At 34.3% G+C, this 25188-nt stretch overlaps 1 protein-coding gene across 4 annotated transcripts in view; it reads left to right on the top strand.

The window, feature by feature from the left end:
• Positions 1-25188, top strand: part of WDSUB1 (WD repeat, sterile alpha motif and U-box domain containing 1) — a 57461-nt gene that overhangs the window by 18235 nt on the left and 14038 nt on the right. For 2 of the 4 annotated variants that reach the window (XM_074363737.1, XM_074363738.1), the window contains 6 exons: positions 5392-5414; positions 5878-5911; positions 7173-7213; positions 7294-7400; positions 8112-8291; positions 19961-20101. In XM_074363737.1, coding sequence (XP_074219838.1) covers positions 5392-5414; positions 5878-5911; positions 7173-7213; positions 7294-7400; positions 8112-8291; positions 19961-20101 — 526 coding nt within the window. The remainder of the gene's footprint in view (positions 1-5391; positions 5415-5877; positions 5912-7172; positions 7214-7293; positions 7401-8111; positions 8292-19960; positions 20102-25188) is intronic. The other 2 variants (XM_010971357.3, XM_074363739.1) reach the window with 1 other exon arrangement.

Below are 25188 nucleotides of genomic sequence, written 5' to 3'. Positions count from 1 at the left end.
GATTATCTCCAGGTCCATCTATATTGCTGCAAATGGCATTTTTTATGGCTGAGTAGTATTCCATTGTATAAATTTATCACAACTTCTTTATCCAGCCATCTGTCGATGGACATTTAGGTTGTTTCCATGTCTTGGCTATTGTAAATAGTGCTGCTGTGAACATTGGGGTGCATGTATCTTTTGAACTAAGGTTCCCTCTGGATAATATGCCCAGGAGTAGGATAGCTGGATCATATGGTAAGTCTGTTTTTAGTCATTTGAGGAATCTCCATACTGTTTTCCATACTGGCTGCACCAAACTACATTCCCACCAGGAGTGTAGGAGGGTTGCCTTTTCTCCACACCCTCTCCAGCATTTACTGTTTGTGGACTTTTGAGTGATGGCCATTCTGACTAGTGTGAAGTGATACTTCATTGTAGTTTTGATTTGCATTTCTCTTATAATTAGTTATATTGAGCATTTTTTTCATGTACTTATTGGCCATTTGTATGTCTTCATTGGAGAATTGCTTATTTAGGTCTTCTGCCCATTTTTGGATTAGATTGTTTGTTTTTTGTTGTTGTTGTTGTTGTTGAGTTGTATGAGCTGCTTATATATTATGGAAATTAAGCCCTTATCAGTCTCATCTTTTGCAAATATTTTCTCCCATACTGTAGGTTGTCTTTTTATTTTGCTCATGGTTTCTTTTACTGTGCAAAAGTTTAATTAGGTCTCATTTATTTATTCTTGTTTTTATTTTTATTGCCTGGGTAGACTACCCTAGGAGAACATTGCTGAGTTTTATGTCAGAGAATGTTTTGCCTATATTTTCATTTAAGAGGTTTGTAGTGTCTTTTCTCATATTTAAGACTTAAAGCCATTTGAGTTTATTTTTGTGTGTAGTGTGAAGGAATGTTATAACTTCATTGATTGACATGCAGCTGTCTAGTTTCCCCAAAACCATTTGCTGAAGAGACTGTCTTTACTCTATTGTATGTTCTTGCCTCCTTTGTCAAAGATTAATTGACCAAAAATTTGGGTTTATTTCTGAATTCACTGTTCTGTTCCATTGATCCATATGTCTGTTTTTATACCAGTGCCATGATGTTTTGATTACTATAGCTCTGTAGTATTGTCTGAAGTCTGAGAGGGTTATTTCTCCAGCTTCATTCTTTTTCTTCAGTGTTGCTTTGGCAATTCTAGGTCTTTTGTGATTCCATATAAATTTTAAGATTATTTATTCTAGTTCTGTGAAAAATGTCCTAGGTAATTTTATAGGGATTGCATTAAATCTGTAGATTGCTTTGGGTAGTATGGCCATTTTAACAATATTAATTCTTCCAATCCAAGAACATGGGATATCTTTCCATTTCTTTAAGTCGTCTTTAATTTCCTTAGTCAATGTTTTGTAGTGCTCTGCATTTAAGTCTTTCACTTCCTTGGTCAGATTTATTCCTGAATATTTTATTTTTTTGGATGCAATTTTAAAAGGGATTGTTTACTTTCCTTTTCTGATATTTCATTGTTAGGGTGAAGAAATGCCACTGATATTTGTATGTTACCTTGCTAAATTCTTTTATCAGCCCTAGTCATTTTTGTGTGGAGTCTTTAGGGTTTACTATATAAAGTATCATGTCATCCACATATAATGACAGTTTTACCTCTTCTCTTCCAGTTTGGATCCCTTTTATTTCTTTTTCTTGTCATATTGCTATGGCTAGGACTTCCAATACTACATTGAATAGAAGTGGTGAGAGTAGGCATCCTTGTCTTATTCCAGATTTTAGTGGGAAGGCTTTCAGCTTTTCACCATTGAGTAATATGCTGGCTGTAAGTTTGTCATAAATAGCTTTTATTATGCTGAGGTATGTACCCTCTATAACTACTTCGGTTAAAGTTTTTAATCATAGATATGTGTTGAATTTTATCAGATGCTTTTTCTGCATCTATTGAAATGATCGTGTGATTTTTGTCCTTTCTCTTGTTGATGTGGTGTATCATGTTGATTGATTTGTGTATATCGAATGATCCTTGTATCCCTGGGATGAACCCAACTTGATCATGGTGTATAATTGTTTTTATATGTTGTTGTATTCTGTTTGCTAATATTTTGTTGAGGATTTTTGCATCTATATTCATCAGTGATATTGGCCTACAGTTTTCTTTTTTGGTAGTGTCTTTGGCCTTGGTATCAGGATGATGGTGGCTTCATAGAATGAGTTGGGGCGTATTCCCTCCTCTTCAGTCTTTTGGAAAAGAGTTTGAGAAGGATCGATATGAGCTCTTTGTATGTTTGACAGAATTCCCCAGTGAAGTTATCTGGTCCTGAACTTTTGTTTGCAGGGAGGCTTTTTATTGCTGATTTTATTTCACTTCTAGTGATTGGTCTGTTCGAATGATTTGTTTCTTTTTGATTTAGTTTTGGTGGACTGTATGTTTCTAGAAACTTTTCCATTCCTTCTAGTTGTCCAATTTATTGCCATAGAGTTGTTAATAGTATTCTCTCATGATTTTTTGTATTTTTGTGGTGTTGGTTGTAATTTCTCCATTTTCATTTCTTTCTTTCTTTGTGTCCTCTTTTCTTATAGGAGAGCCTGGCCAGAGGTTTGTCAATTTTGTTTACTCTTTCAGAAAACTAGCTCTTGGTTTGATTAATTTTTTTCTGTTTTTTAAATCTCTATTTTATTTATTTCCTCCCTGATCTTTATTATTTCTTTACTTCTGACTTTAGGTTTTGTTTGTTCTTTTTCTGATTGTTTTAGGTGGAAGATTAGGTTGTTTATTTGAAATTGTTCTTGTTTTTTGAAGAATGTCTGTATCACTATGAACTTCCCTCTTAGGACTGTTTTTCTGCATGTTTTGTGTGGTTGTGTTTTCATTCTCATTTGTCTCAAGGTATTTTTAAACTTCTCTGATTTCATCGTGGACCCATTGGTTTTTTAGTAGCATGTTGTTGAGTCTACATACTGTCATTTTTTTTTCTCATTTGTTTTTCTGTGGTTGATTTCTACTTTCATGCCATTGTGGTCAGAGAGGATGCTTGAAATAATTTCTATCCTCTTAAAATTGTTGAGGCTTCTTTTGTGCCCAAGTATGTGGTCTATCCTAGAGAATGTTCCATGAGCACTTGAAAAGAGTGTATGTTCTGTTTTTTGGTGATGTAATGGCCCAAAAAAAGTCTACCAAGTCCAACTGTTCTGTTGTGTTATTTTAGTATCTCCGTTGCCTTATTGATTTTCTGTCTGGAAGACCTGTCCAGTGATGTTAGGGAGTTGTTAGTCTCCTACAATGATTGTATTTCCATCAGTTTCTCCCTTTATGTCTGTATTTGTTTTATATATTTAGGAGCTCCTGGTATTGGCTGCATATATGTTAATGAGTGTAATATCCTCATCTTGTATTGCTCCTTTCATCATTATATAATGTCCTTCTTTCTCTTTCTTTATGGCCTTTGTTTTAAAGTCAATTTTGTCTGATATGAGTATTGCTACTCCTGCTTTCTTGTCATTTCCATTTGCATGAAATAGCTTTTTTCATCTTCTCACTCTCAATCTATGTGTGTCCTTCACTCTAAAGTGTCTCTTGTAGGCAGCATATTGTAGGCTTTTGTTTTATTATCCAGTCTGCTACTCTATGTCTTTTGATTGGAGCATTTAGTCCATTCACATTTATAGTAATTAATGATAGGTGTGTGTTTATTGCTATTTTGAGCTTTGTTTTCCATTTGATTTGGTATTTCTTATTTGTTCATTTCTTTTCCTTTTTGTTTTTCTTTTTGTGGTTTGATAATTTTCTTTCGCATTAGCTTGGGTTTTTTTTTGTTTTTTGTTTTTTGTTTTTGACTCTGTTGTATGCTTTGGATTTGTGGTTACCCTGTTTTTCAAGTATGTTAACCCTTTACTATATCTGTTTGCTTTAGACTGGTAGTCATGTAGGCTCAAACACATCCTAAAAAGAAAAGAAAAAAAGAGAAAATTTATATTTTCTTGCTCCCCTCTCCCACCTTTTATGATTTTGATGTCTTTTGTTTTTTTAAACATCTTCATGTATTCTCTTGCAATTCATTGTAGTTATTGCATTTCCAATTATGGTTTTCTCATTTCTATAGATTCCTGCTTCTTTTCTATTTAGAGTAGACCTTTCAATATTTATTTTAGGATAGGTTTAGTGTTGCTGAATTCTTTTAGTTTTTGCTTGTCTGTGAAATTCTTTATCTTTCCTTCTACTCTAAAGGGTAGTCTTGCCAGATAGAGTATCGTAGTTTGCAGCTTTTTCTTATTCAGGACTTTGAATATATCTTGCCACTCCCTTCTGGCCAGCAGTGTTTGTGTAGAGAAATCAGCAGAAAACCTTATGCGCGTTCCTTTGTAACTCTGTTTTTCTCTTGCTGTCTTTAGAATCATTTATCTTTAACTTTGGCCATCTTAATAATACCTTGGTGTAGGTCTATTTGGGTTCTTCTTGTTTGGGACCCTTTGTGCTTCCTGTACTTAGGTATCTGTTTCCTTCTTTAGGTTTGGAAAGTTTTCAATCATAATTTCTTCAAATACTTTTTCAATCCCCTTTTCTCTTTCTTCTCCTTCTGAGACCCCTATTATGTGTAGGTTGGCTTGCTTTATATTATCCCATAAGTCCCTTATATTGCTTTCATTGGTTTTTACTTGCTTTTCTGTCTGTTCTGATTGGGTGACTTCTGTATTCATTCCTCTGCATTATCTAGTCTGCCTTTGACTGCCTTTAGCTCAGCTTTTATCTCAGCCATTGAGTTTTCTGTTTTTAATTGGCTTCTCTTCATGGTTTCTATTTCCTTTTCATAGTATTCTGTCTCTATTCATAGTCTCTTATTTCCTTCAGTGCTTTTATCACCCACTTTTTGAAGTCATGTTCTAGTAGACTGTCAAGGTCTATCTCATTATTTTTTCAGGGGATTTCTCTTGTTCTTTTAATTGGGAGTGGTTCCTCTGCTTCTTCATTTTACTTATGTTTCTCTGGCTCTGTGAATTTAGGAGTATCAATTATCTACTGTGGTCTCAATGGGCTATTTTACTTTTTGTTTGTTTTTAAATAAGTGGAAGTGTTCCTACGTAGACTGCATTCATCTAATAGTTTTGTTGCGAGAGCTGTTCTTAGTACGAATGGTTGCCATATCTTTCTTCAGTGTGTGTTAGCTATTATCCCTTATTAAAATTGTGCAGAGAACAGTAACACTTGTTGATATGTTTTCTCACCTTACAACATATATCATGGTGGCATAACAACTATTTTCAAGAGGGGAAATATCATGTAGAAACATGTTTATTTGCTGGTTTTGATTGTGTAGTTTGTTATGTTATTGCATTTTTCTTTGTGTGATTTTTTTTTACCACAAGAATAATCCCAGATGATTGTTTTAATTTTTATACCGTTGAAAGAAACCATTAGAGTCCATATCAAGGTAAGAATTACAGTTTTCAAAATGAGTTACAATCAAGATACACACACATGTATAATTATAAATATTAGTTATTAGAGCACAGCCATATCAATGATAAAAAATATGCTATCTGAAACAAAAATCAAATAGCAAGTAATAGCTTTTCCTTGTAGTGGTTTTTTCCTTTAAGTTACTAACTTGATATGGGATTGTGTCTTATTTATACATAACAAATGCTTATTCTGTTTATGGCTATATAGTACAAATAGCATGTTTTACTGTTTAATAAAATACATACTTTTCTGATAAATTTCACATATGTAGTTTTTTTAGAGTTCATATGTATAAACAAAAAGACTGTACTTTGAATGTATATCAATATTTCAGCATTTTCTTAGTTATTAAAATGATTTAAAAACACTAATTATATAAATACTGTACTGTTTCTATAGAACTTTTCAGCCCTAATTTCTTTCTTTTAAAGGTCCGTGGATAAGTCTGTCATAGTGTATGATACTGTAAGTATTTCAAAATTTTGTGTGATCTGTGTAAATTACATTTATTAAAGGCTACTGAACTTCAAGTTTAGTTAGGAACGATGAGAAAAATGTATATTTCTCTGTTTAGGGTGCCCAAGAATATAATAGATACATTTTCAGAAATGCTAAAATAATTATGCAAGTAAGGTATTGGTTCTGGGACAAAGCCCTTACATTTCAGTAGTGGTTTTAAGTTGGACAGATTTTTAATCTGATCAAAGAAAATACAGATTTAAAGAGCAATATCAAAAAAATCACTTTAAACCAATTATTCTTAAACTCTTACACTAGGTTTCCATAACATGAATGTTTATCAGAGCATTTTTGGAGGGTACAGCTGAAAGCTGAAAGTGGTCACTGCTGGAGTCTCAGCTGGATTTAGACACCAGTATAAGGAAGAATAGGTTATAAAAGATTTGGAAAAATGGAATTTTTTGGTAGATCTGTTTTGGTGAATAAAGACCAAGTTGTATGAGTATGAAGAAAACTTAATGTTTTATATATAGTGATGGTGTAATTGACAAAAATACTCTCCAAGAGAAATCACTGTTGGGTGGAACTTTATAATGGTCGAGTTTAGATTGTAGCTGTGCCAGCAGATGAAATAGAGATGTGACTCACCAAAGTGTAGTGTGTCAAGCAAGGAAGTTAAGCTAGTCCTCCCCATGGAAGTTCAAATCATTGACAGTTCTGGCAGGAAATGGGAAAGAGGACTCAAACTAGGGGAAGTAGCTCCTTAATATTTCTCAGGAAATTTTCACAAGATTTTATATTGACAGAAACAGTTATAGCATTAAATTTTCTCCATAAAATATGCTCTATGAGTATAAATTAAATACATCCAGATGTTGGATGGCCAGCTAAGTGTACTTAAAATCTAAGTGACTGATTTCTACTCACTGATTGCAGTGAGTACAAGTCAAGTGCCACAGCAAAAATACACAGTATTTTATGTAATAGACATTTAGGTTACTATTAGTAAGGTAATGCATCAACCAAGAGTCTGTTATACTAAAAATTTCAGCAGACAACAGTGCTGATAATTGAGAAGGAGTGAAATAACTGCTAGATAAAATTATTAGTTATGAATGCTATTCTTATTCATTGAGTAAAGTTTCAGGTTATATTAGTGACTCATAGTAATATGAAAACACATACAGCATGTAAGCCATTCATGTTAAAGAAGTATTTATCAGTAACTTGCCTGAGTAAATAAAGAGCTGTTTGTATTGCTTTTCAGATTACTGAGAATATACTTCATACCTTGACTCAGCATACCAGGTCTGAACTTAACCTCACTTTATAGTAATATAATTAGAAAGTTGGTCTGAAGATATATAATAGTTATTTTTATTAACTAGGTATGTCACAACTTGTGCCTTTGCACCCAATATCCTTTTACTTGCTACTGGTTCAATGGATAAAACAGTGAACATCTGGCAATTTGACCTGGAAACACCTTGCCAAGGTTAGTAAGGATATCATATTTAACCCAGTTCAACCCCATTCACCATTAAAATCAGAAAATCAGTAATTTTTTGACAGATTATTCACACTGCTTTTCTTAATATAAACCATGCATCCAAGTTTAATATAATTTAAAAATAATTTTAGAAAAGCTAGTGTTAAAAAAGTAGTTGACCTATGTTAAAACTGTTGGTAAGTGCTTTGGAGTACACATTCATGTATTTCATGCCTCCCATAGTTTTGTAAGCTATTTATACTCCATACTAATTTTTCAGAGAAATATAGCCTGGAACAAAATAGAAATTATAGTTTCATTTTGTTTTATTTCTTGTTTCATCAAGCAATGTTGACACATAATTTAGGAGCTTTATTTGTATCACTGTCAGAATTAACCTAATAGTGCCTCTGGTATGCAGATGATAGATCAAATACAATACTTTTGCTGATATGAATTCTGTATAATAAAGATAAACATTTTCTGGAGTGAAAAAAATCCAGAAGTAGTATTTAATGTAGTATTAAATAATACTTTGATTATACGTATTTGATTTTTTGAAATGTCTTAAAAAGATGTTAAAGTAGAAAACATCGACTTAAGAAAATTTCACTTTTTAGGTCAGAGTGAGAATGTTTATACAGAGGAAATACCTTTTCTTTTGCTTGTTGTATTTCACTTAACTTTTTGTTTGTGGGCTTGTTTGTTTGTTTTAAGCAAGGAGCCCAGAAGATCAGCTGAAGCAATTTACTGATGATTGGTCAGAGGACGATGTCTCAAACTGGCTTTGTGCACAGGGTTTAACAGAGCTTGTTGGTATTTTTAAAATGAATAACATCGATGGAAGAGAATTGTTGAATCTTACAAAAGAAAGTCTGGCTGATGACTTGAAAATTGGTAAGTTTAGTGAAAGATAGGCAATCTTAAAGACAACTTTTAATAATTTACTCTGAGATTGGTTTTAATTGCATTAATGATTTCCTCCTAATATTCTAGTACAGTAGTTATTCTGGTATATGTCTTTATATAGAAGGATAGTATATTTTTATTTAGATTATGGAAAGAGATGTTACATACTATTTCTTTAGGTAATTAAAGCCATCATATGACTGTAATTTTTAAAACATTAAAAAAATTGAGATACAATTCACATATGATAAAACCCACCCTTTTGTAAGTGTATAATGCAGTGGCTTTTTGTACATTCAGAGTTGTACAGCCACCACCAGTATCTAATTCCCGAACATCTTCATCACCTCAGAAAGAAACCCCACGGGTATTAGCAGTCACTCTATTCCCTTTCTCGAGACTAGCTCCTGACAACCAACCTTCTGACTAAGGATTTGCATATTCTTGACATTTCATACAAATGCAATCATATTATATATGGCCTTTTGCATCTGACATCTTGCTTAGCATGTTCTCAAGGTTCATACATGTGGTAGTATATGTTAGTACTGCATTTCTTTCTGTGACTGAATAATATTCCATTGTATGAATTTATCACTTTTTGCTCATCTCTTCATCAGTTGATTGAATTTAGATTGTTTCCATTTTTTAGATTTTATGAATAATGCTGCTGTGAACATTCATGTACAAGTTTTGTGTGAACATCTGTTTTCACTTTTCTTGGGTGTATAATTAGGAGTGGAATTGGTGGGTCACATGGTAACTATTTGAAGAACTACCATTTTCCAAAGCAACTGCTTTTTTATGTTGTCACCAGCAGTGTATGAGGATTCTAGTTTCTCCACATCCTCATCAACATTTCTTTGCTTTTTAAATTATATCCATCTTTGTGGTTTCTTATTGTGGTTTTGAAATGCATTTTTCTGATGGCTAGAAATATTGAACAACTTTTCATGTACTCGTTGGCCATTTGTATACCTTCTTTTGAAAAAATGTCTCTTCAGATCCTTTGCCCATTTAAAAAACTTGGTTGTTTGTCGTTTTATCATTTAGTTGTTTGTATAAATTTGGATACTAGAGCCTTATCAGATACATGATTTGTAAATAATTTCTCCCATTCTGTAGGTTAACATTGCACTTTCTTGATAGTGTCCTTTGTGCACAGAAGTGTTAAATTTTGATGAAGTTCAGTTTAACTGTTTTTTTTTTCTGTTGTAGCCTATTCTGTAGGTATCATATCTAAGAAACTGTTGCTTAATCCCAAGTCTTAAAGATTTGCATCTGTGTTTTCTTCTGTGGCTTATAGCTTTAGCTCTTAAATTTAAGTGTGTGATCAGTTTTGACTTAATTTTTGTTAGTGTGAGATAGGGGTCTAACTTCTTTCTTGTAGGTGTGGATATTCAGTTGTACCAGCACCATTTATTGAAAAGACTATTCTTTCCCCTCTGGATTACCTTGGCAGTCTTGTTAAAAATTAACTGGCCATAAATACGAGGGTTTATTTCTGGACTCTCAATTCTGTTTCATTGATCTATTTGTCTATCCTTATGCTAGTGCCACACTGTCTCCTCTTGAGGGGAAGATGGAGGTGAGGAGGAGGTAATTAGGTTTATTTATTTTTTAATGGAGGTACTGGGAATTGAACCCTGGACCTTGTGCATGCTAAGCACACACTCTACCACTGAGGTATACCCTCCCCCCACACTGTCTTAATTGCTGTAGCTTTGTAGTGAGTTCTGAAATTGAAAAGTGTGCATCCTCTGTCTTTTTGTTTTCAGGATTAGGTTTGCTCCTCTGGGTACCTTGCATTCCCATATGAATTTTCAGATCAATGTGTCGATTTCTTTAAAAAAAAAACCCACCTGACTTTGATAGAGTTTATATTGAATTTGTATATTAATTTGGGGATTATTGTCATTTTAATATTAAGTCTTCCAATTCAAGATGTTTTTCTGTTTATTGAGGTCTTCCTAATTTCTTTCAACAATGCTTTGTAATTTTCAGTTTTCAAATCACTTTTTTCTTAAGTGTACAATTCAGTGATTTTTAGTAAATTCAGAGTTGTACAACCATCACCACTACCTAATTTCAGAATATTTTTATCCCCCCCAAAGAACCCCATCCTCTTCTCTCCCCTAGCCTCTGGCAAACACCAATCTATCTTCCGTAGAAATAGGATCTACCTTTCTGGCCTTTCGTATCTGGCTTTTACTTAACCTCAGAGTTCTCATGTTTTTGTATCCATAAGTACTTCATTCCTTTTTATGGCTGAATAATATTCCATTGTATGGCTATACCACATTTTGTTTATCTATTCATCAGTTGATGGAAATTTGGGTTTCCACTTTTTGACTGTTACCGGTAATGCTGCTATGAATAAATACATATGAGTTTTTATGTGAGTATATTTTTACTTCTCTTGGGTATATAATTAAAAGTAGACTGACTTTACAGGACATTTTGAGGAACTACCAGACTATTTTCAAAAGCAGTTGTTCTACTTTACATTCTCACCAGCAATGTGTGAGGTTTCCAGATTGTTCACCTCTTTGTCAGCACTGGTTATTACCTATCTTCTTGATTGTAGCCATCCAATAGATGTGAAGTGGTATTTCATTGTGGTTTTGATTCGTATTTACATAGTGATATGGAGCATCTTATTGTGCTTATTGGCAGTTTATATGTCTTCTTTGGACTTTGCTCTTTTAAATTGGTTTGCCTTTTTATTGTTGAATTGTAAGAGCTGTTTGTGTATTCTGGCTACTACACACTTATCAAAAGACAGTCTGAAGTCTCAGTGTCATGCTCTAATAAGCATAATAACTGGACACTATTATCAATGTGACTTAATAAAATCTTAATTAACCAGAAAGCTTAGGAAATAGGATATCCACAGTGAGATTTATTGTTAATGAGGAGTCAAATAACAGTGTTTGTTAGTAGAAGGCCATTTTAAAGTATAATATTATACTTTCATTACATAATGAATATAGTATGTGAACCTATTTAAATGTTTTGGAAGCTTATGGCCTTTTAAAATGTTAACAGAATGATGATTTTTTGAAAATACTTAGAATCAGATGGCTTTGTACTCAGGCTATACTGTGAAAGTTATTTTTGTACCTCTAATAACTTATTTCCTTTATAATTTATAATTTACTCTTTCTTCTTGAAAGTAGGTAATAGAGTATAGGTTTTTTTAAGTTCTGGTAAATAGAGCATCTTCATTATTTGATTTCTCATTACTATCTGACAGTAAATTTTAACAGTACCTTATCACACAGAAGCACATTACAATACAAAATAATGATTTCAGATTTCAACAAAGTATGTTTCAAAATGTAAGAGAGCATATTAAAAATAATTAATAGGAATAGAATTTTATTCTTATAGCCAGATAAATAAAGTGTAAGAAATTCTTACAGGATTCAGTTAACAGCCTGAAATAGTTTTTTAAGGTGAGTCTTGGGTTTAGTAGTTAGTTGTTTTGAACTTCAGTGAAATAAGTTTTGAAACTATCAGGCTCAAGCCAAAATTGAAATGTAATTTAAATAAGTTCTGTGTTGGTCTAAAAGCTAAATTAGGAAGATCATTATTATGAATGGAGACAAAAATGTTGCATACTTTCTGGTAAATAAGGAATTTGTTTTATATTTGTGTTTATGATATGGAAAGTTAGCTAATTTAACAAATTAAACACAGAATAAACTAGTAAATAAGTAGACTAACTTTTTTTCACATCATTCTAAAGTATTTCAAAATTTTTGCAAAATTAAAAGGACCAAGAGGCTAACTTTGATCTAAAAGTGCTATTTTAAGCTACAGTGAATTTCTGTTAGTCTTGATTTTTAAGAAAAGCACTTTTCCTCAAAACAGTAAATTGGAGTGATAAAGAATTGAAATTGGGTTAAGAACAAAATGTGTTAAGAGGAAAACAGATGGGTATATGATAATGAATTTTACTCTTGATTCATTACTGTTTTGCATTTGCTTTTGTGGTACAGCTGTTAAACTAGTTCCTATGGTGATGTGAATAAATACGAATTTAAAATTCATCATATGGAGGAAGTTTATTAATTGTGCAGTAGTGTATACTGGAGTGTTAAAGACCAAAGTAGTATATCTATTATTGCTTGATACTTAAAAAATTATTTTTAAGGAGTCAGTCAAATCTTTTTTCAGTGAGCCTTTTATAAATATAGAATAATAATCCTTTTTTTGATTGTGTTAATGAAAACTTAGGGTACAATAGACACACAGTTTTAAATAGGAAATAACTCCTTATATCTGGTATGACATTTGCATAAGAAATTTCCAGAAAGAGATCAAGAGAGAGATGTCTTCAGACATTTGGGAATCCACAAATTTGTGAACTCTACTGTAGCCTTTAATATCACAGTCAAAAGGCATAAATGTGAAAGATGCAGAGCAAGAAAATCTCTTGAAGATAAGATACTAGGCAAGCAGTAAGTCCACTAACTTGCCATGTGACTTTCATATTGCAGTATGACCTCAGTTTATATCCAGGCCTCAGGAATATTGCAAATGGCTACCTATTTTGGAGTTTGGAATTGCTATAGATGTTATAATGGTAGAAACTTGGAATGAAAAATGCCATGGGACTGTTGTATATCATGTCAGTCCTTATATTTAAATAATTATCAATCATAGATTCTTAATTGGGAATGAGGCTTTTTCAAAGGGTTCCTTCTTCCTTTTACTCTTGTCCTTCCAAGAAACCATAAAAGCACATGAAACATCTTTATCATTTTCTAATTTAAAAATTACAATGTCATATTGTATCAAATGCTTTTTAAAACTTTTATGCACCAACCATGAGGCTTGAGCCTGATAGTTCCAAAACTTATTTCACTGAACTTCAAAACAATTGTAACTAATAAACCTGATGTTATGTCTTAATACCCTCAGATTTTGGAAGTTTCGTGTTTCGGTTCCTAGTAATACTTCCTTGTGTAGAGTTTTCAGTTGCTGCCTAATTGCATACATTGTTAAGTAATAAAACATTTACTATTTTTTTCTTTATGTATAATTGAAGTGAAATCGCCCTTTTATATCTCGTTTCTGTGGGCCTGTGCACTGACCTGCTTTTGGAGTGGGCATAAACCCTTCCAGTTCAGTTGATGCTCTTAAATTGGTCTGCCCCACTTTCCAGAGAGTACTTGTTGGATGTTTCGGAGTCTCCTTTCCTCAGACCTATCAGATATCCTGTTGCTTCCTTCCACACTGACATCAATCACAGATTTCTGGTTTATCCTCTCCCACTTAAATATTTTGAAGTTCATGAGGATGCCTTGCTACCTTGTTTTGTTGGAAATGTCCATGTGATTTGATTTTGTTCTCTAGTTACCCTGTTTTTAATATGGGGATTCAGAGAAGTTTAAAAACTATACTGCTCCTATCACCATCTTCTCAAATCCTTTAAAAAATCCCTACTGTATTTATAGTTGTGTGTCCCTATTCTTTTCCTAATACAGTTTTTATGTCTTTACTTCTTTTCTTTTTTTTCTTAAAAAAATTTTTTTTATTGAATTATAGTTGATTTACAGTGTTGTATTAGTTTCTGGTGTACAGCATAGTGATTCAGTTTTATATATACACATACACATATATATATAAACATACATACATATACATACTCTTTTTCATTACAGGTTACTACAGCCATTGAATATAGTTCCCCGTGCTACACGGGGTCCTTGTTGTTTATCTGTTCTGTAACTAGTAGTTTGTATCAGCCAGTCCCAGACTCCCAGTTTATCCCTTCCTCCCCACTTCCCACCTGGTAACCATAAGTTTGTTTTCTCTGTCTATGAGTCTTTTTTTGTTTTATAAATAAGTTCGTTTGTGTCAATTTTTAGATTCCAGATTCTACATATAAGTGATATTATATAATATTCATCTTTCTCTGACTGACTTAGTATGATAATCTCTAGGTCCATCCATGTTGCTGCAAATGGCATTATTTCATTCCTTTTTATGGCTGACTAGTGTTCCATTGAATGTGTGTGTGTGTGTGTGTGTGTGTGTATATACTGCTTTTTCTCTGTCCATGTATACACTGCTTTTTCTCTGTCCATTCATTTGTTGATGAACATTTAGGTTGCTTCCATGTCTTGGCTGTTATAAAAAGTGCTGTGAACATTGGGGTGCATGTGTCCTTTCAAATTAGAGTTTTCTACGGATATATATGCCCAGGAGTTGGGTTAATGGACCATATGGTAACTCTATTTTTAGTTTTTTAAGGAACCTCCATTTTATTCTTCATAGTGGCTGCACCAAATTATTCACATTCCCACCAACAGTGTAGAAGGATTCCTTTTTCTTCACACTCTCTCCAGCATTTATTATTTGTAGACTTTTTGAAGGCCATTCTGACCAGTGTGAGGTAATTAGTGATGCTGAGCATCTTTTCACATGTCTGTTGGCCCTCTGAATGTCTTCTTTGGAGAAATACCTTTTTAGATCTTCTGCCCATTTTTTGATTGGGTGGTTTGCTTTTTTGATATTGAGCTGTGTGAGCTGCTTTTTGGAAATGAATCCCTTGTTGGTCACATCATTTGCAAATATTTTCTCCCATTCCATAGGTTGTCTTTTCACTTTGTTAATGGTTTCCTTTGCTGTGGAAAAACTTTTAAGTTGAATTAGGTCCCATTTGTTTATTTTTGTTTTTGTTTCCATTACTTTAGGACAGAGATCCAGAAAAATATTGCTGGGATTTATGTCAGAGTGTTTTGCCTGTGTTTTTCTCTAGGGGTTTCATAGTATCCAGTCTTAGATTTAGGTCTTTTTTAGTTTATACCACGTCTTTATCCATTCATTTGTTGATGGACACTTAGGTTGCTTCTGTCTCTTGGCAATTGTAAATAATCTTACACCCATTTTCATTTTTCTTTTTTTTAATTTACATATATATACTGTTCATTGTTTCTAAGAACGTTTAGAGCTTTAGCTTTTTAAACTTACATAGTTAACAAAGGAATAAAGCCAATCACAAAATAAGAATTAATTAAAAAAGATACATACACCCCGCTATTAACAGCAACATTATTTATAATTGTCAAGATATGGAAGAATCCTAAGTGCACATTATTAGATGAATGGATAAAGAAGATGCAGCGTGTATATGTAATGGAATACAACTCACCCACAAAAAAGGAGGATACCTTGCCATTTGTGGCCCTTTATTCACGTTCCTTTTTTTTCACTTCAAAAACCAGAATTTTGTAAATGGCATAAACATTTCCATTACATCAAAAACAACAAAATACCTAGAAATAAAGTTAAGCAAGGAGGTTACCTGCACTCTGAAAACTGTAAAATATTGATGAAGGAAATTGAAGATGATACAAAGAAATGAAAAGGTATCTTGTGCTCTTGGATTGGAAGAATCAACATTATCAAAATGGCCATACTACCCAAAGCAATATACAGATCCAATGGAACCCATCAAAATACTCAAGACATTTTTCACAGAACTAGAACAAACTTTTCCAAAATTTATATGGAACCATAAAAGACCCCAAATTACCAAAGCAATCCTTTGTCGGTCTTTTTTTTTTTTTCTTTCTTTCTTCTTTTCTCTTTTCTTATGGTTTGATGACTAGAGAAGTTCCTTTAACATTTGTTATAAAGCTGGTTTGTGGTGCTGAATTCTTTTAACTTTTGTCTGTCAGTGAAGCTTTTGATGTCTCCATCAGATCTGAATGAGAGCCTTGCTGGGTAGAGTATTCTCAACTGTAAGTTTTTCCCTTTCATCACTTTAAATATATCATGCCACTCTCTTCTGGCCTGTAGAGTTTCTGCTGAAAATCAGCTGATAACGTTATGGGAGTTCCCTTATATGTTATTTGTTGCTTTTTTCTTGCTAATTTTAATATTTTCTCCTTATCCTTAAATTTTGTCAGTTTGGTGACTGTGTGCCTTGGTGTGTTCCTCTTTGGGATGATCCTGTGTGGAGCTCTCTGCGCTTCTGGGACTTGGGTGACTTTCCTTTCCCAAGTTGGGGAAGTTTTTGGTTATTATCTCTCCAAAAATTTTCTCAGGTCCTTTTTGCCTCTTCTCTTTCTGGGACCCCTATAATGCGAATATTAGTGCACTTCATGTTGTCCCAGAGCTCTCTTAAACTATCCTCATTTATTTTCATTGTTTTTCCTTTTTTCTGCTCTGCAGTAGTGATTTCCACTGATGTGTCTTGTAGTTCCTTGATCCTTTCTTCTGCCTCATTTAGTCTGTTCTTGGTTTCTTCTAGTGTGTTGTTCATTTCAGTGATTTTATTCAACTCTGTTTGGGTATTCTTTATATTTTCCAACTCTTTGCTAAAAACTTCGCTCTGTGCATCTGTACTCCTCTTGAGTTCTCTGAACATCTTCGCCATCATCATTCTAAACTCTTTCTCAGATAAATTGCCTATCTCCTCATCACTTATTTCTTCTTCTGGGATTTTATTTTGTGCCTTGGCCTAGGAGATACTCCTCTGCCGCCTCATAGTGTCTGTCTATTTGTATTTTTAGGTAGGCTAGTTCTGTTTCTCAGCCTTGGAGAGGTGGCCCTCTGTGGGAGATGTTCTGTGCGTCCCAGCAGTACACTCGTCTCTTGTCACCCAAGGGCCAGGGTCCAGCCAGTCCCAGTGTAGAGTCTGGTCTGTGTTTGTAGATTCTTTCCACAGGCTTTGGGATTGTTGTTTTCATATTTCTGGTATCTGCCCCCTGGTGGATGAGGCTGGACTAGAGGCTTATGCACGTTTCCTGGCAGGAAGAGCCAGTGCCTGCCAGCTGCTGGGTGAAGCTTGGTCCTGATCTTTGGTGAATAGGACCTTGTCTAGAGGTGTTTATGGTTCAGGAGAACCCACCACCTACTGATGGGTGGGGCTGTGTTCCCACCTGGTATGTTGTTTAGCCTGAGGCTTCCTTACAGGCTGTTGGGTGGGGCTAGGTCTTGGTGCTAATGATCCAATCAAGATGTCAGCTCATGTAGATTAACACTTCTGGAATGTCCACCACTGGCTTTTATGTCCCCTGAGTGAGCCGCTGCCATCCCCTACATCCCCAGGAGACCTTCCAAAACCTGTAGGCAGGTCTGGCCCCGGTTCCTATGAAATCACTGCCTCAGCCCTTGGGCCTGGCACACACAAGATTCTGTGTACACTTCCCAAAAGAATGAAATCTCTATTCTCCCAGTCCCATGGGGCTCCTAGAGTTAAGTCTCACTGGCCTTCAAATCCAGATGTCCTAGGGTCTCCTCCTCCTCCCAATGCCAGAACCCCAGGCTGGGGAGCCTGATGTGGGGCTTTGAGCACTCACTCCTGTGGGAGGGTCTCTGCAACTTATTCTTCAGCTTGTGCGTTGCCCACCCGGGGGGGGGGGGTATGGGGCCTGATTATATCGCGAGCATGCCCCTCCTACCGTCCTTCTGTAGTTCCCTCTTTGTATTTCCAGTTGAAGATCTTTTTTGCTACGTTCCTGTCTTGTTTTCGATGGTTGTTTAGCAGTCAGTTGTGGTTTTGTTGTAGTCACGAGGAGAAATGAGATTGTGGTCCTAACACTCCACCATCCTGACATGAAAAAACTACTTGTTTTCTCTTGGTCATTCTAGTCAGAAGTTCGTTTTTTAAATACAGTTTACATTTAAAAAATAAAAAACAGTTTCTAAGTCTTCTCCCCTAAGAAACCAGCCTTTGGTTCTGTTGTTCTTTCTCAGGGCAGCGGCGAGGTGATTCAGCGACCAGCCTAAGGGGCGTCTTTGTTAGATGGAGGCAGTGGCGCGCGCTTGTTACCCTGCCTTCAGCTGATGCTGCTGTTGCTACTTTAGCGGTTTTTATAGGACAGCTGGGGGGAGTGAAGGGTACAAGTAGAAAGGTATTTCTTCCATCTGTGTACACAGATCTCTGCCGTAAGCTATCTCCCATCCCCTTCTCTTGAACCCAGTTACTTCTGTTTCCTTGGGGGGTTTTCAGAGTTTTTTATTTTTGATGGTTATTTTTATCTAGACTCTATTAAGTCTTAATTATGTAGCATTTCCAGGGTTGGGGAAGAAGGTCTAGGAGCTGATGGCCTATTTAATTTGTCTTATTAAAACCCAGATGCCTTTTCAGAGTTATAGTGAATATAGCCCATCACCCATACTGAGCGTTCACTAGCCCTTAGCTGGTAAGGGTCTTTTCTTTCTTAGCAGTAAAGTTTAATAACACTCACTCCCAGTGCTCAATCACAAAAGATGTTTTTTTCTGGCTAAGTTCTATGGATATGATTTGGTAACTGCTTCCCTGAGAGCATTCTTAAATGACATTAAAATTGGACAACGATAGCATACAATTTAACCTTTTCTTATCTGGTACATTTTGAAATAGACTTTCTATATTCTCTATTAATAAACATTCTAAATATTAGCACACATGTACGGTATTTTTGTCCAAAAGGGTAATATATATATTTTTCAGGATATTAAATGCTTCTGTATCCTTATTGCATGTATATAATTATCCCTTTGGATGGGATGGCTACTATCTAGTTATAAATGCGTTGTGCTTTTTAAAAATTGTTTTAAAAGTCTCCAATTTGGCTTCAGTGAATTACATAGGAAAGAAGTCACAGGAAAGCCGTGAAGCAGTCTTTAAGAGTCAGGCAGCTGCTAGGTTGACTTGCCACTCTTTCAATAGATTATGGCCAATGAGTCCAGATGGATTTAAACAGTGTATTAGTCATGGCACAGCAGGCATCATGAGCTTCATGTTCTGACTGGTTCCCCCTTTCCCTGAAGTCTTGTGGGGACAATTTGTGTTTGGTACTTGTCAGGAAACAAATCTGCCCTCTGAATAGGAGAGAGACACTATCTCTAGCTTCTAAGGAAGTTTGCAAACATCCTTGAAAAGATTGCCAGACAAAAGGTGTCATGAGGTGTCTATAACCACAGTAGAGAATTACCTTCCAATTAGAAAGCAAGCTGATTTGGCTTTTTATGGGAACTATGAGGCATTCAGAAATGTAATTCTTTTTTCTACCCACCCTAACAACAGCACCTCCACCTAAAATAGAATTGTCCGCAGTTTATCTAAAAATGTAAACAGCTAGTATCACTAAAGTTCCTAAAATTAATTAAGCTTCTGAAATTAAAATTTAAGATAATCTTTTAAAACAAGATGAAAGTCAAAATACAAATGAATGAAACTTCTAAGTACAGTCTTGGATAAACAGATGAGCTTTATTTGTGATTGTGTTTCATAAGAGAATCAGCAAATAATGTATCTACTTTCATAATGTTTAATAATATAAATTCTATTTTATATTTTTAAACTGAAAGCTTTAAAAATGATTTTTAGGAAATTTTTTGTTTAAATAAATTAACCTCTAATAATGAGCCTTTTCTGATTTTGTGTAGTATATTAGGGTTCAGGCAATCTGAAATTCTTGAACAACTATCTGAATTTAAGTTTATTTAGAATAAACTTTCTATTGCTGAGTTATTTCAATCACACAGTATTCTATACTACAAAGATTCATTAAAGAATTTATAAAGAAAAAGTTCCATGTGGTTAGAACAGTGTATGTCTGAAGATTTTTGGTTGTAGTAGATAAGTCTTTTTCTATTTGCTAAAGACTTGCATAAAGCTCTCCAGCCCTAACAGAATAATTTCTTTTCAGAATCTCTAGGGCTTCGTAGTAAAGTTCTGAGGAAAATCGAAGAGCTCAGGACAAAGGTGAAAACCCTGTCTTCTGAAATTCCTGATGAATTTATATGTCCAATAACTAGAGAGCTTATGAAAGATCCTGTCATCGCATCAGGTATGTGTGATGCTATTATATGTTTCAAAGCATATTATATACTAAATAAATAACGTAGACAGTTGACAGAAGTTTGCTTTAATGTGGAAGATTTTCAAAATTCTGGTTTTATTTATCATAAGTAGTTTTTTTCTTTTAAAAATTCTTTAGATCTGAGGTGAACTATTGAACATTATATATTCTTAATGGAAAAATTGGAGCAGGTTTAGATAAGGTTAGAGACAAAAGGAATAAGTTTTACAAGCCTCACTTAAACTTGTGAAATTTGTATTTAGTTACTAAAATGTAAAGTTAAAATACTGTTTTTTAGGATAGATTGTTGACATCTATAATGTTTATTTTATCATGAATTGAAACAATCTTACATAGATAAGAATGTAAAGATTATAAAATTACATCATTCCACATTAATTTCTAACCTGTCAATAAACACATACCTACTGTACATAGTTGTAATCAGTGTATCTATATTGTATTGATTTTTAACTTTTAAGAGTGTTATATACATTTCTAAATGACTTAGTCTACATAATTTTCAGTTTTAATAACTTTATTCCATTGTGACTCCATGCTACAATTTGACTCTCCTACTATTTGGTGTATATATATGTTTGAAAAGCTTTATATTGTAAATAGCATTGCTATTTACACTGATACCTTGGTACTCCTTTTATTTTGTTGCTATCATTACTTAGGGGTATTTTCGCAGCATATTTGCCCCAAAGCAGAATTAACCAGAGAATATTTTATGAGCATTAAAAAGAACAAATTTGATAGTTAATATTGACTTGAAATTACACTGTTTTCTAGAAAAAAAAAGTTTAGTATGTTACGAGGAATTTATTTAAGCGTACCTGTTTTTCCACAGTTTTGTGATCATTGAATTTTTTTTCCTATTTTTTAAAATTGAAGCATAGTCAGCTTACAGTGTTGTGTCAATTTCTGGTGTACAGCATATTTCAGTCATACATGTACATACATAAAGTCCTTTCCCTGTTCATTTTATTATAGGTTACTACAAGATATTGAATATAATTCCCTGTGCTGTACAGTATAAACTTGTTGTGTATCTGTTTTTCATATAGTAGTTAGTATCTGCAAATTTTGAACTCCTAATTTATCCTTTCCCACCTCCTTACCCCACTGGTAACCTAAGTTTGTTTTCTATGTCTGTGAGTGTGTTTCTGTTTTGTAAATAAGTTCATTTGTGTCATTTTTTTTTTAGATTCCGCATGTAAGCGCTATCATATCGTATTTTTCTTTCTCTTTCTGGCTTCACTTAGAATGACAATCTCTAGGTCCACCCATGTTTCTGCAAATAGCATTATTTTATTCTTTTTTTATGGCTGAGTACTATTCCGTTGTATAAATATACTACAACTTCCTTATCCAGTCATCTGTCAGTGGACATTTAAGTTGTTTCCATGTCTTGGCTATTGTAAATAGTGCTGCTATGAACATTGGGGTGCATGTATCTTTTCGAATTAGTTCTCTCCAGATATATATGCCCAGGAGTGGGATTGCTGGACCATATGGTAAGTCTGTTTTTAGTTTTTTAGGGGTTTTTTTTGGTGTATATATTTTTTATTGAAATATAGTCAGTTTACAATGTTGCAATTTCTGGCATACAGCATAATGCTTCAGTCATACATGAACGTACATATATTCGTTTTCATATTCTTTTTCACTATAATTTACTACCACATAATGAATATAATTCCCTGCGCTATACAGTGTGAACTTATTATTTATCTATTTTGTATATATTGGTTAGTATCTGCAAATCTTGAACTCCCAGTTTATCTCTTCCTACCCCTGTCCCCCACTGGTAAACGTGAGTTTGTTTTCTGTATCTGTGAGTGTGTTTCTGGTTTGTAAATAAGTTCATTTGTCTTCATTTTTTTTAGATTCGACATATAAGTGATATCATATGGTGTTTTTCTTTTTCTTTCTGGCTTACTTCACTTAGAAGACAATCTCCAGGTTCACCCATGCTGCTGCAAATGGCACTATTTTATTTTTTATGGCTGAGTAGTATTCCATTGTATAAATATACCACAACTTCTTTTTCCAGTCATCTGTCGATGGGCATTTAGGTTGTTCCCATGTCTTGGCTATTGTAAATAGTGCTGCTGTGAACATTGGGGTGCATGTATCTTTTTGAATTAAGGTTCCCTCTGGATATATGCCCAGGAGTGGGATAGCTGGATCATACGGTAAGTCTATTTTTAGTCATTTGAGGAATCTCCATACTGTTTTCCATACTGGCTGCACCAAACTACATTCCCACCAAGAATGTAGGGGGGTTCCCTTTTTTCCACACCCTCTCCAGCACTTATTGTTTGTGGACTTTTGAATGATGGCCATTCTGAACAGTGTGAAATGATACCTCATTGTGATTTTGATTTGCATTTCTCTGATAATTAGCAGTATTGCGCATTTTTTCATGTGCCTATTGACCATTTGTATGTCTTCATTGGAGAATTACTTGTTTAGGTCTTATGCCCATTTTTGGATTAGGTTGGTTTTATTTTTTTGTTATGAAGTTTTATGAGCTGTTTATATATTCTGGAAATTAAGCTCTTTTCAGTCTCATCTTTTGCAAATATTTTATCCCATTCTGTAGGTTGTCTTTTTGTTTTGCTTATGGTTTCCTTTGCTGTGCAAAAGCTTGTAAGTTTAATTAGGTCCCATTTGTTTATTTTTGCTCTTATTTCCATTGCCTGGGTAGACTGCCCTAGGAGAACATTGCTGAGATTTATGTCAGAGAATGTTTTGCCTATGTTTTCTTCTAGGAGATTTATCATGTCTTATATTTAAGTCTTTTAAGCCATTTTGAGTTTATTTTTGTGTATGGTGTGAGGGAGTGTTCTGATTGATTTACGCTGTTGTCCAGTTTTCCCAACACCATTTGCTGAAGAGACTGACTTTTCTCCATTGTATATTCTTTCCTCCTTTGTTGAAGAATAATTGACCATAAGTCTGTGGATTTATTTCTGGTCTCTCTATTCTGTTCCATTGATCTGTGTCTTTTTTTATGCCAATACCATGCAATTTTGATTACTGTAGCTCTGTAGTATTGTTTGAAGTCTGGGAGGGTGTCACTCCTCCAGATTTGTTCTTGGGATATCTTTCCATTTCTTTAAGTCATCTTTAATTTCCTTAATTAGTGTTTTGTAGTTCTCCATATATGTCTTTCACCACCTTACTCAGATTTATTCCTAAGTATTTTATTGTTTTTGGATGCAATTTTAAAAGGGATTGCTTCTGTGCTTTCTTTTCCTGCTATTTGTTAGTGTAATCCATAAAGATTTTAGAATCACTTTCTCAGTTTTTACAGAAGAGTGTGCCAGAGATTTTTCAGTGTGTGTGTGTGTTTTGCAAAAAAATAAAATAACAGAATTTGCCATTGTAAGCATTTTTAAGTGTACAGTAGTATTAACAGTATGCACATTTTTGTGTGAGAGATCTCTAGAACTTTTTCATCTTGCAGAATTGAAATTCTGTATCCATTGAACAACTCCCCAGACCCTAGTAACTGCAGTCTACTTTCTGTGTCAGTGAATTTGACTAGTTTAGATACCTCATTTTAAGTGGAATCATGCAGTGTTTTTTTTGTTTTTGTTTTTGTTTTTTTGTGGCTGGCTTATTTCACTCAGCATAATGTCTTCAAGGTTTGTCAAGGTTGCTGCAAATGGAAGGATTTCCTTCTTAAGGCTGGATTACATATAGTCCATTGTATGACTATACCCTGTTTTGTTTAGCCATTCATCCATTGATGGACACTTGGGTTGCTTCTACTTCTTGGCTATTGTGAATAATGCTGCTGTGAATATGGGTGTGCAGATATCCCTTCACAGGAAAGATCCTGTTTTCAATTCTTTTGGATGTATGCTCAGAGGTGGAATTGCTGGATCCTGCGGTAATTAATTTTTTGAGGAACCACCATACTGTTTTTTTGTAGCAGCTGTACCTTACGTTACTGCCAGCAGTGTACAAGGGATCCAGTTTTTCTACACCCTCACCAGCACTTGTTATTTTCTTTTGTTTTGTTTTGACGGTGGCCATCCTAATGGGTGTGATCTGATATCTCATTGCATTTCTGATTTGCATTTTCCTAATGATTTGTGGTGTTGAGCATCTTTTCATATGCTTATTGGCATTTATTTGTATATCTTCTTTAAAGAAATGTCTGTTCAAGTCCTTTGCCCACTTAAAAAGCCAGGCTATTTTTGTTGTTGAGTCCTAGAAATTTTTATTTTAGGCATTAACTTACCACATATATGGTTTGCAAATATTTTCTCTGTAGTTTGCCTTTTCATTCTGTTGTTTTGTTTGCTGTGCAGAAGGTTTTAAGGACACAGCCCTCAGTGTCCACAGCTTCCAAAAGAATTCTAGAAAGTTCCAAAAAGCAAAACTTGAATTTGCTGCACACTGACAACTATTTACATAGCATTTACACTGTATGCACAACTATTTACATTGTATTAGGTATTATATATAATCTAGAGATGATTTAAAGTATATGAGAGGATGTGCATAAAAGTTATCCACAAATACTATGCCATTGTATGTAAGGGACTTGAGCATCTGTGGATTTTGGTTCCAGGGCCCCCCCCCATAAATGCCAATCTCCTGTAGATACGTAGGGACAACTACAGTCCCATTTGTCTTGTTTTTACTTTTATTGCCTGTGCTTTTGGTGTCATATCCAAGGCACAGGAATTTGAAATAATTGCCAAATTCAATGTCATGGAGCTTTCGCCTATGCTTTCTTCTTGGAGGTTTATAGTTTCAAGTCTTATACTTGGTTCTTTAATCCATTTTGAGTTGATTTTTTTGTCTATGGTTAAAGTAAGGATCCAACTTCATTCTTCTGCATGTGGATATCTAGTTTTCCCAGCAACGTATGTTGAAGAGAATATTTAGTGGACATTTGAAAAATGTGCAGTCTTTCCCCATTATGTAATCTTGGCACCTTTGTTGAAGATCATTTGACCATATGTGTGAGGGTGTGTTTCTGGGCTCTCTATTCTGTTCCATTGATGTATGTGTTTGTGTTTATGCTAGTACCACACTATTTTTAT

This window comes from Camelus bactrianus, chromosome 5, assembly GCF_048773025.1.
Source record: "Camelus bactrianus isolate YW-2024 breed Bactrian camel chromosome 5, ASM4877302v1, whole genome shotgun sequence".
Taxonomy (NCBI): Eukaryota; Metazoa; Chordata; class Mammalia; order Artiodactyla; family Camelidae; genus Camelus; species Camelus bactrianus.
The sequence above is the reverse complement of the archived record's forward strand: the minus strand, read 5'-3'. Positions and strand labels throughout refer to the sequence as shown.